At 37.9% G+C, this 18,656-nt stretch overlaps 1 protein-coding gene across 2 annotated transcripts in view; it reads left to right on the top strand.

Annotated features, from left to right (window-relative positions):
* Positions 1-18,241, top strand: part of RUG1 (Regulator of chromosome condensation (RCC1) family protein) — a 52,414-nt gene extending 34,173 nt beyond the window's left edge. For both annotated transcript variants that reach the window (XM_088944493.1, XM_088944492.1), the window contains exons 14-15: positions 8,058-8,137; positions 17,736-18,241. In XM_088944493.1, the coding sequence (XP_088800619.1) occupies positions 8,058-8,137; positions 17,736-17,855 (200 nt within the window). In that variant the 3' untranslated portion in view covers positions 17,856-18,241. The remainder of the gene's footprint in view (positions 1-8,057; positions 8,138-17,735) is intronic.
* The last annotated feature ends 415 nt before the right edge of the window (positions 18,242-18,656 follow it).

Raw genomic sequence — 18,656 nt, 5'->3', positions numbered from 1 at the left:
TAGGAGAAAGGCAAACACGCGTTGCTGTGATACAAGTGACTTATAGGCTTTTGCATCTTCATCACACTTCCAATTCACGTTCTGATAGTGATCAAGTTCTTTCCATATTGATGTCAAATCAGAATAGTACATCGAGAGACTCCTCTCCCCCTGCTTGCAAGTAGAAGATTCAGCTTGTAGTTGATATATCTTGGCATAGTGTCTCTGTTCTGAATAAGTGGACTTCGCTTGTTCCCATATCTCACAAGCAGTTTCAGCCCACATAAAGGTCTTCCTTACTTGTGGCAGCATTGAAACCAAGAGCCAAGACATCACCATACTGTTCTCTTGGTCCCACCTATCATGCTCAGCACTTCCATACTTCGGTTCCTTTACTCTCCCATTGATTTATCCTATTCACCCCCTAGCAGTGATGTAGAGTTTTATCCCCCTAGACCACTCAAGGTAATTCAGACCATCAAAGGGAATGACAGCTATGGGAAAGCTCATATCCATTCCCCCACTCACTCCATTGTGGCTTCCTGAGATTTCTGAAGTAGCAGAATTCTCAGTCGACATGGTCAAGCAGTTACTCAGTCCCACACACCGGATTTAGGACCCCTCCTTACTCCACAAAGCAATGCTCCACTCAGTTCACACCCACACACTAGGGTTTACCAACCAGATTGTGCACAAACCGTACCAAATTCTGGACAAAACTGAGGTAATATTCGGTAGTTTCAGACCTGCCTATCAGAATTCTAGAATGGCTAACAGCCACTAATCAGCAGGAGAGATCCTTCTTGCTTATGGTCAACTCAAACCATTGAGAAGACAGGTCAGCATTGACCTACAGGTGTCTTAACACACCAACAGGATCACACGATCCAAGACAACTAGGGTTACACAGGTTCGATAGCATTCAGCCGCCCCAGATTCATAGGGTTTTCACTCGGCCCATGATCAAGGAGAGTAAAGAGGAGAAAATTAGAGGGAGAACTATACCAGTCATAGCTATTCTGTAGTCCAGAATCAGATTTCCTTTCTGCTAGTTTGTTCGACCTATTCTTTGGGTTGATCGATCTTCTCTTGACAGTAGGGTTGATCGGTCTGCTCTCTTTTAATCAGTATTCCTGCTCTGATACCATCTTGACAGTGTAGCCGGCCAGAGATAGGTGAAAGAGGAGAGAAGAGAAGAGAAGAGAAGAGAAGAGAAGAGAGGAGAAAAGAGAGGGTTTGCAATGCAACAGTACTGGCGGCGCCAGTGTTTTTTTTAATATATATAGGGCGACAGAAAATAACAAGGGAAAAGACCCTTGTGCCCTTGAGTACAATAACAGACATAACAGAAATAAAAAGTGAAATAAAAAATACTTTAATTTGGACAAACAGGCCCTAACAACTACAACTAAGTTATTCTAACATTATTCCAACAATTACCAAACGGAATATATTTGCAAAGAATGATGTAGCTCTCTCTCAGGGTTATTCTATGGTGAGTAGTGAGGAAAGAAAAAGGCAAGTATAGGTTTAGGGGGCAGTTCGAATCGACCACTTTTCTAATGTAGGGGTGCAACCTAAGGCAGCTTAGGGAAGGATGTCATATGTGAGTATTGCAAGAAGCCAAAACATGCAAAGGATATTTGCTGGAAGTTACACCCAAAAATGTTGCTGGCTCGATTCAAGAATTCTAATAATAATAAGAAATATGGAAATGGTAACTCATCTACAATTTGTGGATGACTTCATTATTTTTTTTGTGAGAATGGAGACAAATTAGGAGCAAAAAACCTAAGGATGTTGGTGAAACTTTTTGAAAAAGTGACAGATCTGAGGGTGAACCTTAATAAAAGTCTGGTGGTAAGGATCAATTTAGCACAAGAAGATCTTAATCTGTGGGCTAAGGAGCTAGGATGTTTAAGAAGTGATTGACCACTCAAGTATTTAGGCCTCCCCCTTGGTGCGAATCCTAGAAATTTAGATTTTTGGAATCCAATTGTGGACAGGTTTAAAAGGAAACTCGCTGCGTGGAAGAGGAATTATATTTATTTGGGGGGCATGATTACTCTCATTAAGTCTACCATAGCAAACCTTCCAGTTTACTTCCTTACGGTGTCCAACATGCCTCAAGCTGTGGGAAAGAAATTAGAGAGAATAATGAGGGATTTTTTGTGGGAACCGGGCGAGAAGTAGAAAGATCACTTAGTAAGATGGGATCTAGTAACTAGAAGGAAAGAGTTTTGAGGTTTGGGGCTAGGGAGATTGAAGGATAGGAAAGAGGCTCTACTAGGAAAGTGGTTTTGGAGATTTGTGGCACAAGATTGTGACTAGTATACATGGGCTCTCAGAGAATGGTTGGGATGCTGGAGTGTCTAGCAGGGTTTCCAGTGCTTCACCTGGGAAAGCGATTCACAAACTACTTCCATTGCTCCTCAATCATTTCAGGTTTGATCTCAATTCAGGTAACAAAGTTAAATTTTGGGAAGATGTGTGGGTGGGTGACGCTTCTTTAAAGACCTTATTACCCTCAATTTGTGCCCTTTCCTGTCTTAAGGGCAAACTTGTTGCTAATTTCTTTTCCCCTTCTCCTTCACAATCTGGTTTTGCTTGAAATTTGGGTCTCCACAGAAATGTGAGAGATTGGGAGCTGGATTTGGTGTTTTCTATTATTCAGCTGCTTGACAGTCCAAGAAGTCTGGTGTCGCCCTATTCCCCCCCAAAGTGAGTGCTTTCTGTTGGGAGGTTTACCATGGTGCAATTAACACCTGTGATCTGATGCAGAGGAAGAGGCCTGGATGGTGCCTTTCACCTAACTGGTGCTGTTTGTGTGAATCAAATGGTGAAACTTCTCATCATAATTTTGTTTCCCATCCTGTTGCTAGCTGCATTTGGGAATGGTTCTTTTCTCTCTTTGGATGCAGGTGGGATACCTCGGTGAGCTTGAAAAGACTGTTTGACACCTCCACTTTCAGGTGGCCAAAAAGAAGAGGAAGAACTTTGTGGAGATGCACATGGGCAACAGTGCTTTGGATATTTTGGGAGGAAAGAAATCTGAGAATTTTTGAAGGAAAGAAAAGGTGTAAGGAATTACTGATAGAAGGGATTATGATAAAAGTGATCTCATGGGTAAAATCTATGGGATTATTCTCAGACTTTACTGCGGATGATATAATCAGGAACTAGAGGATTGTAGTATCCTCGTCATCAGCAAAAAAGAAGGTTTTAAGAAATTGGAATCCTCCTGAATCTGGATTTCTCAAATTAAACTTTGATGGGAGCAGCTTTGGCAACCCAAGTGTGGCTGGAATTGGTGGGGTCATAAGAGATGACATGGGGAAAGTAGTGGGGCTGTATTCGGGTCCTATTGGAGTGGAGACTCCATTACAGCTGAACTAAAAGCAGTGGTCTTTGGAATACAAAATGGCATGGAAATAGGTGTGAGAAAGCTGGTTGTAGAAGGCGATTCCAAAGTAATTATAAGCTGGCTAATGCAGATCGGAAAGACTCCATGGGTGTTCAGAAATGAGATCAAGAAACTTAATCACATTACAAAGGACATGCAATTATTATTTCAGTGGACTCCAAGAGCAACAAATGGGTTTGTGGACCAGCTAGCGAAGCAAGGGGCTAATAGGGAACATTGTTTTTTGTCTCAGTTGTAAGGCTGTAAAGCAAAATCTTAGGTGTAAATTTTAAAGTCTAATGGGGTAACCGAGGCTACTCAATTTCTGTACTAATTCTCATCTCATTTTTCTTAATAAAATCACCTTTGCTGATCAAAAAATAATATGGAAATGGGAAGACTGGAAATGCTAATGCAGCCATGGTTCCAAACAGTGGCAAGGGTTCTAATGAAAAGACTACTATCGAGTAGCTGGCAGAAACAAAGGCAGAATTTGAGATGTATGGGAAGATGATTAATCACCTTGAGAGCATAGTCACATCAACTTCTAATCCTTCAGGCAATTCAATTTCCATGCTTTTGAAAATTCAGGTATACGTGCTACAACCAACCATGCAACTACCTTAGGTAATCATAGAATCTCTTGGATTATAGATTCTGGAGCTTCTGATCATATGACTAGTGTTTCTACCTTATTTAATTCCCATAACTTGCTTTCTAGTCGTGACAAAGTAACCCTAGCTGATGGCTCTCTTACACCTATTTCTGGCAAGGGAGACATATCAAGACTACAAATTCCCTCACCCCTAACTCTATCTTTCATGTTTGTAAACTTCACACCAACCTTTTGTCTATAAGTAACCTAACTAAATCATTAAATTGTTGTATAACCAACACAGGATGCATCACATTCAACTTCAAAGAGCTTGTTAAAATCAGGTAAAGCTAGTATTGGAGCCTTGGTCATTCTCATCTTTAGCTCATGGAAGCTTTTCTTAGCTGCGGAGTATATGTCAACATGATTTTTGTTGTGGATGAGTATATATCAACAAAATAAACTACCACAAACTTCCCCATAAATGGTCTTAGAACTTGGCTCATGAACCTCATAAAGGTAGTAGGAGCATTAGACAACCCAAATGGCATAAACAACCATTCATAAAGACCTTCCTTAGTCTTGAATGCAGTCTTCCACTCATCCCCCTCTCGGATATGGATTTGATGGTACCCACTCTTCAAATCTATCTTTAAAAAGACTTGTGAGCTAGCCAATGTGTCTAACTTGTCATCAAGGTTGGGTATGGGAAATTTGTATTTGACTGTAATCTAATGGCACGACTGTTAACATACATACGCCGACTACCATATTTCTTTGGTGTGAGCAAAGCTGGTACAACACATGGACTTAAGCTCTCACGGATCAGCCCCTTCAACAACTTTGTTACTTGTCTTTGGAGCTCCTCGTGCTCCTTAGGACTCATTCTATAATGGGGTAAGTTAGGCAATGTTGCTCCCAACACTAAATCTATATGATGTTGTACGTCTCTTAGGGGAGTAAGGCCATTGGGTAATTCCTCAGGCATCACATCAGCATATTCATGAAGTAGCTTCTTCACCATCTCTGGAATAAGTATTTCTTTTCTAGCTTCTTTTGCAACCAGCATGTAAACAACATCCAAATTTCCTTCTTCTTGAGCCAATTTGTTTGAGATGAAGAGAGTAGTGGTTGGCTTCGTTTCCCTCTTTGGAAATGAATCAAGTTGCATTGGTTAAGAGTTATATTCTTATTGTCTTTCACAAAGCTGTACGTGTTCCTGTCCCCATGATGAATGGTCTTATGGTCATATTGCCATGGGTGTCTGAAAAGAATATGGCATGCATCCATTGGGACAACATCACACCATACCGATTCTTCAAATGTATTACCAATAGAGAAATTAATTAAGCATTTAGAAGAAACTCTTACTTCATTTCCTTTGTTGAACCACAAAATACGATATGGTTGGGGTGTTGAACAGTTTTGAGCTGTAATTTATCTACAATCTCTTGAGAAACAAGATTCTCACTACTTCCACTGTCAATAATCAGGTTACACAACTTCCCACCAGCTGTACAACGTGTTATAAAGATATTCTTTCTCAACCAATCCCCTATTAGTGGTTCTTTAGGTACAACCATGGAGTGTTGTATTACTAGAGCTTCACCCTCAATGTCCCCATCCAAGTTTTCTTCCTCTAAAGCATTAGGTTCAGTAATTTCAGCCACTTGTCCATCCTTAACATGGCCTTTATCATCTTGTTGTTCATCAATGGATTCATCAACCAGATGTGTTTGCCCTTCAATTCTTCTCTTAGGACACATTCATTGGAATGATGCCCCAACTCCATACACCTGAAACATCTAACAGTAGGCTGCCCTTGACTGCTCTTGGTTGCATTTGGAGTCCCTGGGACTGTAGGCCATGTTTGGTTGATCACACGACCCTTACCAACCCCAACACTTTGGCCTCCTGATGAAGATGTACCTTGGACAGCGCTTAGTTTTTGCTCAGAGCTCTGACTCAATTGAGCTTCAACCTTCAAAGCTAGCTGATATGCATCCTTTACTTAATATGGGCAATGCAGGCTGACCTGATCCTGTATTGGCAACCTCAAACCATTGATATATCTACTAACTTTTTGTTGTTCAGTTTCAGTCATATTACTCCGAAGAGTTAATCTATTAAACTCTTTTATATACTCCTTTACACTCGTTTCCATTGCCTTAAATTCTGCACCCTTTGGTAAAGAATTAACCTTTCTTTTTCCCTTCCTTTCTCTGCCCCTTTGGTAATTTTTCCACCAGTCCAAGGCTGTCCCACGCATCTTTGCTTTTACAAGCTTCACTTTTCTTTCTTTATTCATTTCTTTCCAATCAAATTAATTTTCAATGTTGTCCTACCAATCTAAAAACTCTTCAGGTTCCAACTCACCATCAAACTCGTTAATATGAAGTTGAACACCATGACCTTGATTGGATTGTAAAGCTTGCACTATTCGGTCCTCTCACCGCTGGTTGTTATTCCTTTCATGCCGATCACCTTTAGGTTGCTCAATGTCTTCACTAATAATGTCAGTGGGCTGTTCATCAACTCTAGGAGCTTGTCTTCTTCTTCCTAACCCCAAATCACTTGCTATGTCACCATCCCTAGCAGCATTTTGAGTTACAAGTTGAGCAAGATGTTCAATCTGTTCTTGCAGCCTTCTTATAGCCACTTGTAAAACCTCTACAGTGACATGTTGTGGTTTTCTACCACCCTTTCCACATCCACCCCTTATAGCCATGATAATATAGCAAAACACAACAAGAAGATGAGCTTTGAAGCAAACCCAAGGAAAGAACTTGCTCCGATACCATTTGATGTGGACAGAAAAACAAATTACATGCAGCACTTCAAGTATACAGCAATAAGCACAAGAAATACCAAGTTGAAACACAAAACAAGTTGGATTTTTAGGGATTTCAGACCTGAATCTTAAGTAAAACTCCTCTTGGAACAGTTCTACTACAGTAATAATGGCAGCAAGCTGGCCTCCCATGCAAACACACAGTGATAGAGGGATTTGAAGGTGCCAAAATGGGTCGACTCCTCAAAACCCAAGCTCCCAATACTTGAAAACCCTAGATAGGGCTGAGCTGTAACTCAAACAAGAGAGAAAGAACCAAAAAAGACCCCTATAGAAACAGCCCCCTTCACTTTTATAAGACCCATTGGCTTGCTGGACAAGCTAGTTAATATATTTACACATAAGCCCGTAGAGTGTTTCCCTCTCACAAACAACTTCTTAAGAACAAAACTAACTTCAAATGAACCCCCAAAAGATAAACTTTGTTACAAAAAGACCCAAGAGACCAAAATCCAACAGATGCACTCAACTTCCCCTGACCAGAATTGGACATATAAAATGACGAAAACACCCCTGTTCCCAAGCTGTGAACAAAGCTACCCAAAAACAACAATTTGGGATACTACTACAAAACACATCCAAAACAGAATATATTCACTTTTTTTTCATTTTTTTGCCTCATCATTAACCCAGAAATTATGAAACTACTACTGTGGGTTTTGCTAGTTTCCTTTCTGCTGGAGTTCCTTGCTTGTAGTTCTTCTCCTTTTTTTTATTTAATATAACTACTCTCTCCTAAAAAGATTTTTTCCTTCTCTGCTTTAGCTTGCTTTTGCTCTGGTGGGTATCTCATTGGCTTCATTACTTTGATTGTTGCCAAATATTTGCTTAGAGTTGTCCAGTAAGTATCATACTTGTGAAGAAAAGATGATTCTGAAACATGATTTAGGGTCTTATGCCATATAATATACTATAGATAATTATATATAATGTAAATTTTACTGGAAAGTCTGTTCTCACCCAAATCCTATATGTTTTATTGAAAAAGTAAAATCATGCCTGTGTTTTAATAGTTTTAAAAGCTTAGTACATCATTTATGGTCTATGTTATTTTACAAGGGTGCCATTTCATATTAGATGCTTCAATTTTTTTGTGCAAGTTCTGTATGTGACACCACTTCCAGCTATGTTCATATCTGGAGTAACATAGCTTATGGTCTTTATTTGATTAAAAGTTATTATTTGTTAATATAAGTGCAATGACCATAACCTAAAATGACATAATTCAGGTGACAATATTTTTACTTGGGGCTGGGGAGGTTCACATGGAACATTTTCTGAAGATGGACATTCTTCTGGAGGGCAATTGGTTTGCTTCTATCTCTTTTTGCTGAAATTAGATAGCCTTTTAGAAAAAAAAATTAAAATCAAAGAACCATGACTAAAATTAACAAATATGATAATTTTGGAACCAAGTTTGATACTTCACTATTGGTTGATGGTTGACTAGCGGCATACTTGGACTGACCATACTATATTTGCAATGTAGTACATATTTGAGAAAAGTTACCCTCATCCATTTTGTTTACATTTTGAATTTAGGTCATTGTGGAATTTAGATGTATGGAAAGCATTTTGTGATCGAACATGAAGTGTAAGAGCTCTAGAAGTGGCATACTTGGACTTCCATACTATACTTGTAATGTAGTATGGATTTGAGAAAAGCTACCCTCATTTATTTTGTTTACATTTTGAATTTAGGTCATAGTGGAATTTAGATGTATGGAAAACACTAATGATGGTTCTTGTGATACTTATCTTTCCTTTTTCAATTAAAATAACTTGAAATATTTTTCATACTGCTCATAAGAAGTAGAGAGGATTTTACTGGAAAGATGAAGATAGAAATATTGGTTTTATGATGGATGAATGTATTTACTTTAGGAAACTGTTAATAAAAAAGGAAGTAGAAAGGTTCGGTTGATAGAGAATGCAAGAGAAGAAAAGAAGACAAAAGATATGAAAAAGGGTTTTCAAGAGAGAGTGTTGAATTGTTTTCTCTTCCTATTGGCCCAAGTAATATTCAGCTTCTAATAAGTGACCGAAATTACAAGAATCCCCTCAGTAAGACATTTGAACAGATTGACTAAAATCAAAGGTATCCAATAACAAAACTGCCCCTGTCAACTAGACTTTAACAGTCTCCCTCAAGATGGAGCATAAATATCATAAAGCTCTAGCTTGGTTATTGATTAAAACAATAAAATAAAGCTCTAGCTTGTTACAAATGTAATCTATTCAATAACTTAGGTCTTCTTCAAGGGAGCCAACCTCCATGGGTAAGAGAGAAAGAGAGAGAGAGAAAGGAGAATGGTTTATTTCTGAATTTCTTCAATGCCTCCTCTTCTCTTTCTTGGTTGTATTTATTCTGTTTTCATTCTCATGGTTACAATGCTTTTGTTCTGTTACAACAATTTTTTCAATTCACTAATTTTTTCAATTCACTTTTGGTTATGCTGATGTGACTTCTTGCTGACATAGCCTCTTTGTGTATACTTGACTAACAACCTTCAGTTGTGTAGAGCTCTCAACATGCTAGCTCAAACTCAGGCCTCATCCCTGACAAAAAACTAGCAATATCTAAATGTTCTCTTTGTCCTTGCTGCACCTATTTGTAGAGAGTGAGGCAATCCTGATAAAGTTGATAAATTCTCATAACGCTGTCTTGTCTAGACTACAGTTGTCTAGCATGCTCCCAAACTTCTGTCGCTGTGTCCAAAAACATAAGATTAACACTTTTTTTTCTCCTTGCTGTTCCACAATGAAGTCATAATATGTGCATTTCCTTGCACGCATTCATTGTATCCTTCCGACCCAATCTTGGTTGTTCTTCCTTAATATATTTCAGTTTGCTTTGACTAATCAAAGAAACCTCAACTGATTTAGCCCATGTTTCATAGTTCATACCATTGAGTTTGACAATAGTCAGCTCGACATTCATAATGTCTGACTGTAACACAACAGCTGATTTGGAACCACTTGTGTAAGAAATTGAACTAATGATTAATCTTTTGAAAATAAAGATTTTATACCACACCACCACCTCTGTACACAGGTTTACACTGCATTATGTTCCAATTTCTACCACTAGAAAACATCCAAAATACAGTAGGGTACAGGATACTTGATCCACCAGCTGACCCCATAATCACAAAACTTGACTGCTACCACACCAGAAGCATCTCACACACTCACCACACAGTGATGGAAGGTTCTGCAGCCATTCAAAACCCAGAAACAGCCCTTCTTGAAATTGCCAATTAGAAGTGAGCTTAGAACACCACCAAAAACTCACCACTTGTTGCAACTTGAGACATTAAAGCCTCTTTACTTAGAGGTTGATCAGTCCTTTACAATCTTTTTTCCCCCTCTGAGAGAGTAGGAGTTCTCTAGAGGGGAAGAGGAAAAAGACGTCTAAACCAGGTTAGAACGAAACTAATTGTTTGATCTGCAATTATTGAGATTTAGAAATAGAAACATCAGTTTGTCCAACTGTCTTCAGAAATCAAGAATCTAGCATGAAAACCTACCATCATGACACCGATGAAAAAGATGCGATTGTGTATGTGTGTGTGTAAAACATATATGTGTATAAATTTGATAGCAAAAAAAATTCATTAAAAGAGAAAAGAGATACAAGAGATAGGTTGGTTAGGCATCACCCAAGAAAAAACCCCCAAAAACTTCACCACTTGAACACTCTCACACAAAAATCCAAAACAACCAACTCCACAACCAATGCATAAACTAATAACATTACCAAACCTTTGCACACCAAGAAAAACCTTAACAACCAACTTACAATCAGAAAAATAAAATGCTAAAACCCAAAGACCCAAAGTCCAACCCAGATGGCCATTAGTCACTTCACCCCAATTTCAATCAAGAACATTGTTAGACTGAACTATACAGGGGCAATATTGTCTTTTACCTTCTCATCAAGTTGGGCTTTGTCAGTTTTGTCTTACTTTAAGGTACTGCCCCTAAACGTAAGTAGGGGTATATCAGTCACTGTACTATCATCATATATAAATAAGATTGGGTCAGCTAGGGGAGGATTCATTCGCTCTAGACCGGATCGTGGTTCTCCTATTCTCTTCTCTCTTCTCTCTTTTTCTCTCTTCTTCTTTCAACCTACTACTGAAACACAAGGGCCAAAGTTTTAAAACATGGTGTCAGAGCAATAAAAGAGAAGACACAACTGCGGTTTTTCTCTCGCTTCTCTTCCCCTCTTTCTTTTCTTTCTTTTCTGGGTTACAAAGTGAGTTAAAGGGGACTGAAGAGGCTGTGGCAACCCTATTTCAGCACCCTTTGAAATGCTGTCATGATAAGTGACAGCCCTAGTTGTCGAGTGGTGATTTGTGTGGTGTCTGAACCCTCATTTGAGCAGTCAAGAGGGCCTTTGTTTTTTCTTGGCCAGCTGACAGTACTGATGCTAGCTGAAATCTGTGGTGGAGAAAGTCACTGAATGTATTCCAGGTGTAATTTCTGCATGTCTCTCCTTGCTATGTGGATTGGAAAGTGTTGTTAAGAGGTGAGTGAAATGTTGTAACACCCAGGCAATCTTTACTTTGTGTGTGACAATCAGTTCTTGTGAGTTAGTAGTAACACAGTAGTGGTGGTGTTGACTGTTTTGAGTAGACAGCATTGTGGCAACAATAAGAGAAACTAATGGTGATAAAAAATCAAATGTGATGATAACCCCTGATTTTCTAAGTGTGCAAATGACGTCGATCAAACTTAATGGTGAGAATTATGTGCATGGATCAAATCGGTGGCGTTTTTTCTTAGGGCTAAGAAAAAGGTGAAACATGTGAAGGATGAGAAACCCTCAACTGAATCTCTAGGATATAGTGAGTGGGAGCAAGAAGATGCTCAAATTATGACATGGTTATGGAATAGTATGGAGCCCAAAATAAGTGTAAACTTTATGTTTCTTGATACAGCCAAGAAGATATGAGGTCATGCTAAGAAACTCGGGGGGTCCTACTCTTCCATCTCTTGAGGATGTATTTGCTCAACTCTGTAGGATTTCACTTGAACCTACAGCAAACTCTACTACTTCTGATAGGTCTGCATTTATTGTAGCAAGAGGGGGACTCTGTGGTAATTGAGGTGGTGGTTGTGGAGTTAGAGGAGGCCGTGGTGGTCCCATGTTTAGCTAAGGTGGTGGAAGCAGTGGTGGTCAGGGTTTAAGGGGAAGCCATGGTAAGGGACGAGGCAGTGATCCTAGGAAGTGCACCTAATGTGGTATGGAGGGACATATAGTCGATTTTTGCTACAATCTACATGGCCTACCTTCTTCATAAGCTAATCATGTTGTAACAAGTGGTGGTGAAGTGGGTGATAACAAGCAATTTGATCAGTTATCCTCTACATTTGTTCATAGGAAAGAGATGATGAGTATTCCCCATGATGAATATGAGAGGTTTCTCTAGGCTACATCCCATCAAAACATAATTGCTCTTGCTCACTCTGGTATGGCTTGTCTGGCATCCAAACCCCCCACCCCTTAGATTATCGATTATGGAGCCTTCAATCATATGATTGGGACTCCAGGTGTGTTTTCTTCCCTCTCTTAGCCCTCCACCTCACACATTATTACTTTAGCCAATGGTTCCACTTCTCCCATTTGTGGTGTTGTTAATGTTAATGTTGCATCTTTATCCTTATCATCTATTTTATATGTTCCTAAGTTTCCTTTACATATTATGTCTGTTAGTAAATTAATCAACTTCAATTGTTCCATCACTTTTACCCATCTTCTTGTGTTTTTAAGGATCTCAAGTTGGGGAAGAAGATTGGTGGAGGGCATGAGACCAATGGGTTGTATTATCTTGGTGGTGTGTAGTTGCACTTCAGTCTTCCCTTACTCCTCTCCAATGGCACTGTAGGCTTGGTCATCCATCTCTTAAAGCTCCCAAACTACTTGTTCTGTCATTGAGTCACCTGTCATCACTATAGTGTGAGTTGTGTCAATATGGGAAACACCATTTGGTTTCATTTAGTCCTAGAGTTGATAATCATGTAGTGAGTCCATTTTCTTTAGTTCATTCAGATGTTTGGGGTCCAAATATAATTGTGTCCTATAATGGTTACAAGTATTTTGTAATTGTTGTTGATGGCTATTCAAGGATGATATGGATTTATCTTATGAAAGAAAGAAGTGAATTATTCTCTATTTTTCAAAAGTTTCATGCTGAAATTCAAACTCAGTTTGGTATTCCAATAAAAATTCTTCGTTCTGATAATAGCAAAGAGTACTTCATTTCAACAATATTTGGAGCATCATGGTATTATTCATCAAACTTCTTGTACATACACTCTACAAAAAAATGGGGATGCTAAAAAAAAGAACCAACATTTACTTGAGATTGCTTGGTCCCTTCTAAATCATATGAATGTACTCAAACATTTTTGGAGTGATGTTGTGTTTACTGCTTGTTTTCTCATTAACCGAATGCCTTCATTCATTCTTGATGGACGTTTTTCATTTTTTATTTTGTTTCCTACCCCCATTCCCTTAACTCCTCGAATCTTTGGTTGTGTATGTTTTGTTCAAAACTTAGGTCTTAGATTGGACAAGTTGGATGCCCACACTATAAAGCATATCTTTCTTGGCTATTCTTGGACCCAAGAGGGTTATAAGTGCTATAATCCTCTTACTTAGTGATCATTTGTTTGTCTTGATGTTACCTTCTTGGATTCAGTTCCTTTTTTTAGTAGTACTGTTGTTTCTCCCTCTTTTCCGGTGGTCCCTTTTCTAGTTCTAGTTTATGATGTCATCCCTACTGTTCTAGTTACAGTTGAGCCTTCACCTTCGCCAATGTAGATTCATACCGACCGGCCACCAATCAGGAAACTGTATACTCATAGATAAACACCATCTCCTCTAGCTCCTTCTCCACAACAGATCCTACTTCACTTGTTCCTACCCTAACATTACCTCCTACTTCTAACCTTGACCTTCCCATTGCTTTATGTAAAGGTAAACATAGTTGTACTCTTCATCCAATATCCAATTATGTTTCTACTTCTAACATTTCTAATTCCCATTGCAAGTTTGTTTCTCTTTTGTCTTCCATATCTATTCCTAAGGATGTCTATGAAGCTCTTACCTCACCAGGGTTGTGTCCAGACATTGGAAGAATAACTCTCTGCTCTTGCACACAATATCCAATTATGTTTCTATTTCTAACATTTATAATTCCCATCGCAAGTTTGTTTCTCATTTGTCTTCCATATCTATTCCTAAGGATGTCCAGGAAGCTCTTACCTCAATAGGGTTATGTCGGGCAATGGCAGAAGAACTCCCTACTCTTGCACACAATCACACGTGTGAGCTCACTACTCTTCTTGGTAAACATATTGTAGGTTGTAAGTGGTTGTATACTATCAAGTACCTACCAGATCCTACAGTGGAAAGATTGAAAGCCCAATTAGTTGCTAAGGGCTACTCACAATTGTATGGGGTGGACTACATGGAGACCTTCTCTCCAATTGCTAAAATTGGTTCAATGTGTTCTCATATCTTTAACAGCTATGTATGTTTGGTCATTAATTCAACTTGACATTAAAAATGACTTCTTACATGGTGATTTGGTTTAAGAAGTTTATATGGAGCAACCTCCTGGGTTTTTTGCTCAGGGGGAGGATGGGAAGGTATGTAGGCTCAAGAAGGCAATTTTATGGGCTGAATAGTCTCCTCAAGCTTGGTTAAGCAGATTTAGTGGAGTTGTAAAAGAATTTTGTGTGAAACAGTTTTAATTTGATAACTCAGTATTTAGCTATAATTCTGGTGATGGGAAGATTTTGTTGGTTGTATATGTAGATGATATTATTATAATCAGTAGTGCAGGTTGGGAATTGATAGGTTAAAGTCCTTTTTACAAGATCATTTTCAAACAAAGGACCTCGATAAGTTGAAGTACTTCTTAGGTATAGAATTTGCAAGATCAAAGCATGGTATAAATTTGTACCAAATGAAGTATGTTCTTGATCTATTGGAAGAGATAGGGTTGTTAGGTGTTAAACCAACTGAAACTTCCATAGAGTCAAATGTTAAGTTGAGCATTGATGCAGATGATGTGTTTGATGATCCTAGAAGGTATAGACATTTGGTTGGAAAGTTGAACTACTTGACTATTACTCGACCAAATATCTCCTTTGCAATTAGTGTAATCGGACAGTTTATGTAAAACCTACAGGTTCCTCGTTCAGATGCAGTTGTTAGAATTGTGATACTTGAAGGGTGCACTAAGTCGTGGGTTGTACAAATCAGGAGGAAAACTTGAAATAGTAGGTTATGCAGACATAGATTAGACTGGTTCAGTATCTGCTAGAAGGTAAACTGTAGGATATACTTTCCTTGGAGGAACTCTGATCATGTGGAAGAGTAAGAAACAAACAGTTGTGGCAAGAAGTAGTGCAAAAGATGAATACAAGGCCATTGGCACACAGCATGTGAATTGGTGTGGTTGAAAAATCTCCTACAAGAGATTGGATTCTCAATAAATAGTCCTATGAAATTGTATTGTGAAAATCAATCTATTGTCCACATCTCAACTAATCTATTTTTTCATGAGAGGATGAAACACATAGAAGTTGACTACCATTTTGTAAGAGAAAAGATCCTTAGTGGAGTGATAAGCGCAGAGCACATGAATTCAAGAAACTAGTGGGCAGATTTGTTTACAAAAGAATTGAGTTGCGGAAGAGTGAATTACATATGTAACAAGCTGGGACTATATGACATTTACCCTCCAGCTTGAGTGGTAGTGTTAGAATCGACTAAATAGGGGAAATATGGTCTTTTACCTTCTCATTAAGTTGCTCTTTGTCAGTTTTGTCTTATTTTAAGTTGTTGTCTCCACACTTAAGTAGGGATATATCAGTCATTGTACTATCACCATATCTATATAAGACCCGGTCGGCTAGGGAGAAGATTCATTCTCTCTATACCATGTGGTTCTCCTACTCTCTTCTCTCTTCTATCTCTCTCTTATCCTCTCTTTCTCTCTTCTTCTTTCAACCTACTACTGAAACACAAGTGCCGAAGTATTCAAACAAACATCACCATCTACCAGTCCTTTACCAACCTCCACTGATCTGTCTTCCACCTCCTTCAGCATTTGATCCTCAATACTATCTTTATCATCATCAAATTCCTTTCTTTTCTCCAATTCCATAAAAGATTTTCTAGCAAACCCCTGACATTTTATTTGTATGGACTTCCTTTTTAACATTTTTGTCCACATCCAACATTTTCTCTCCCTGACTCACTCATGATTCTCACTTCCATCTTCCCCTACCTGCCTGATTCTTTTACATCCCCTCCATCTTCTTTCCAATTCTGCTTTGCTTGTTTCCTCTAATCCATCCACTTGGTCATCAGCCCAATTCTCCTTTGCACTTCAGGAACCATCTCCATTTGATTCATTCTATACCAATCAGGAAAAATAACAGTTTAAGTTGTTCTATTAATAACTTAAATATTTAAAGGATCTTTCGGTTTGATATATCGAATCCCAGATGCAAAGCCCACTGTTGACCTATCTACAAGAGAGAAATCTCAGTCCCTGCTCCAATATGGCCTAAATCATCAATAGCACTTTTATCATCCATCAAAGATTAGTTTTATTCTACCTGGATCTGAGGGCTTGTATTCCTACTATAAGGGGCATGTAATGGAAGAAGGTGGTCATTGCTTGCTAGATCTGAGTAATCTCCAGAGTCCAGACCTTAATGAATCATCCTAACAGCCTTAACCATTACCAGATCAATGGTTGCTTGTGATTCCAACTTCATATCATTGAAAGTTGTTGCATTCTGATCTTCCCAACTGTTCCATAATATTGCTTCCCTTTTACACCTCCAAAGGTTTTTCCCTTTTAATAGTTGGTGACAAGGAAATGGTTGAGAATTACTAGAGAAGATCAAATGAAACTACGGATCATAAATTTATGAACTTAAAGTCTGGTTCCAATATTATTGTAGCATTAAATGTATCAGTTATATTGATCAAAGTTCATCCTGATGCTTCAGACAGAAAGGGTTAACAGCCCTACAGGTGATGTTCTGATCATTGTGATTTTGTGATTGAATTTGTTAACTGTCTGAATACATGCCCTCACAAGAGATCCACTAGCACACAGGAACCTAGAAGAGCCTATGTCTGTACATAGATAATTTAGATATCTACCAATAACCCATATTTTAGCATGTTGTTTGCTAAAGATTTCTATTTAGACAAACAAAAAGAAAAATAAAGTTATAAAAAAACAAAATGTAACTGGCATCTCCATAAAGAAAAACTTGGGTCCTTGTAGCTTATACCATGATCAAACACATCCTTGCTGCATTTCAATATCAATAACCTCTATAGTTTTTGTCCAGCCTTGTTCAGCGTCTTTGAGCTTTAAAATTGCAGGCTCAAACATATTAGCTATTTAGTGACCCTTGCTGATACAAAGTAATATTTATAAATGTCTGATCAAGAGTTGAAATTAGAGCTCCTTTGAGAGGGCAATCATATGGCCAAAGAATATTACATGATTTTAGGATAGTCAAGAAGGTAGGGATTAAAACAATGGTTCATTGAGGCTTCCAAGTTGTATGAGATCTTGTGTATGTTTGTGTACGTTTGGTCTTATGGAACTCCTTTTGCAATGCTTTTAATTGAAGAGTTCACTCAATTGTTGGTGTTTTACCCAGTATGTTAAGTTCAATTGTATGTTTATACGTGGTACAATAATATTTTGGTTACTTTTATGTTAAAAAACACTATCAAATTAAAGAGTTATTGGGTTTTTTATTTTGTCAATCTACGAGTCTTTTTTTTTTTTTATTGATAATTATCAATCTACCAAGTATTTCACTTTAAATATGTCAAGTTGTCTTCTCTACAGGGACATGGAAGTGATATTGACCACTTTGAACCTACAATGGTGAATTTTGGTGAAAATGTGAAAGCACTGCAAGTATCATGTGGATTCAATCATACAGGTGCTATACTTGAGTATACATAAATTTGGTCATAAGTTACAGCAGCACACGCTTGTGTTTCATTTTTGGCAGGGAGATGTTTGATCTATTGTGACCTGCCTTTCCCATTCTTCTGTAAGGGTTAAGGAAAGATGATTCTCAATTATGTCGTATATTTATTTACAATCAAAGGTAAATATACATGTACACAGAAATGGAAAATGGTTGATAATAGAGTATACACAATTATATCCCAATTGTGTATGATGTGTAAAGTTAATTCATTAAGGATTATAATAGATAGCAAAACACAATGACTAACAGGGTTAGTCATTGATGAGGTAATCAACTTCACAGAGTCATAGATTCCATACTGGGATTGCTTGGATGTGCCTCACAATTATGAAATTGCAATTTTGTTATCAGTTTCCATGTGCTTTGTTCTTTGTTCTTGATGATTTCTCTTTTTTCCTTTTTTTAGATGGTTTATCATTTTGTGACTTGTGTTCTGTCTTGTGATGTATAATTGTCCGTGTGCTGTGCCAACTGAGCAAAACACATTTTCCCATCTTTTATTCAAGAATTCTTTTTTAGACGTGTATACAGTCTACCCAATCAGAAAATTAAACTTGATTTAATCTATTAAATTAGATAATAAATTTATATATAAAAAATATGAAATAAAATAATAACCTAAATTTACAACATAAAAATGTGTGTTAAACAAGATTTATCAGAATACATGAATAAAAGAATATCAAAATACTAGTATTACATGGGTCATCCTCTAGTACTACATAATAATAAGCAATGCAATGGCAATAAAATAACGGCACACATGGGGC

The sequence above is a fragment of the Nelumbo lutea genome, chromosome 5, assembly GCF_056320005.1.
Source record: "Nelumbo lutea isolate HS-2025 chromosome 5, American lotus-T2T, whole genome shotgun sequence".
Taxonomy (NCBI): domain Eukaryota; kingdom Viridiplantae; phylum Streptophyta; class Magnoliopsida; order Proteales; family Nelumbonaceae; genus Nelumbo; species Nelumbo lutea.
This window is presented reverse-complemented; position numbering and strand designations above follow the sequence as displayed.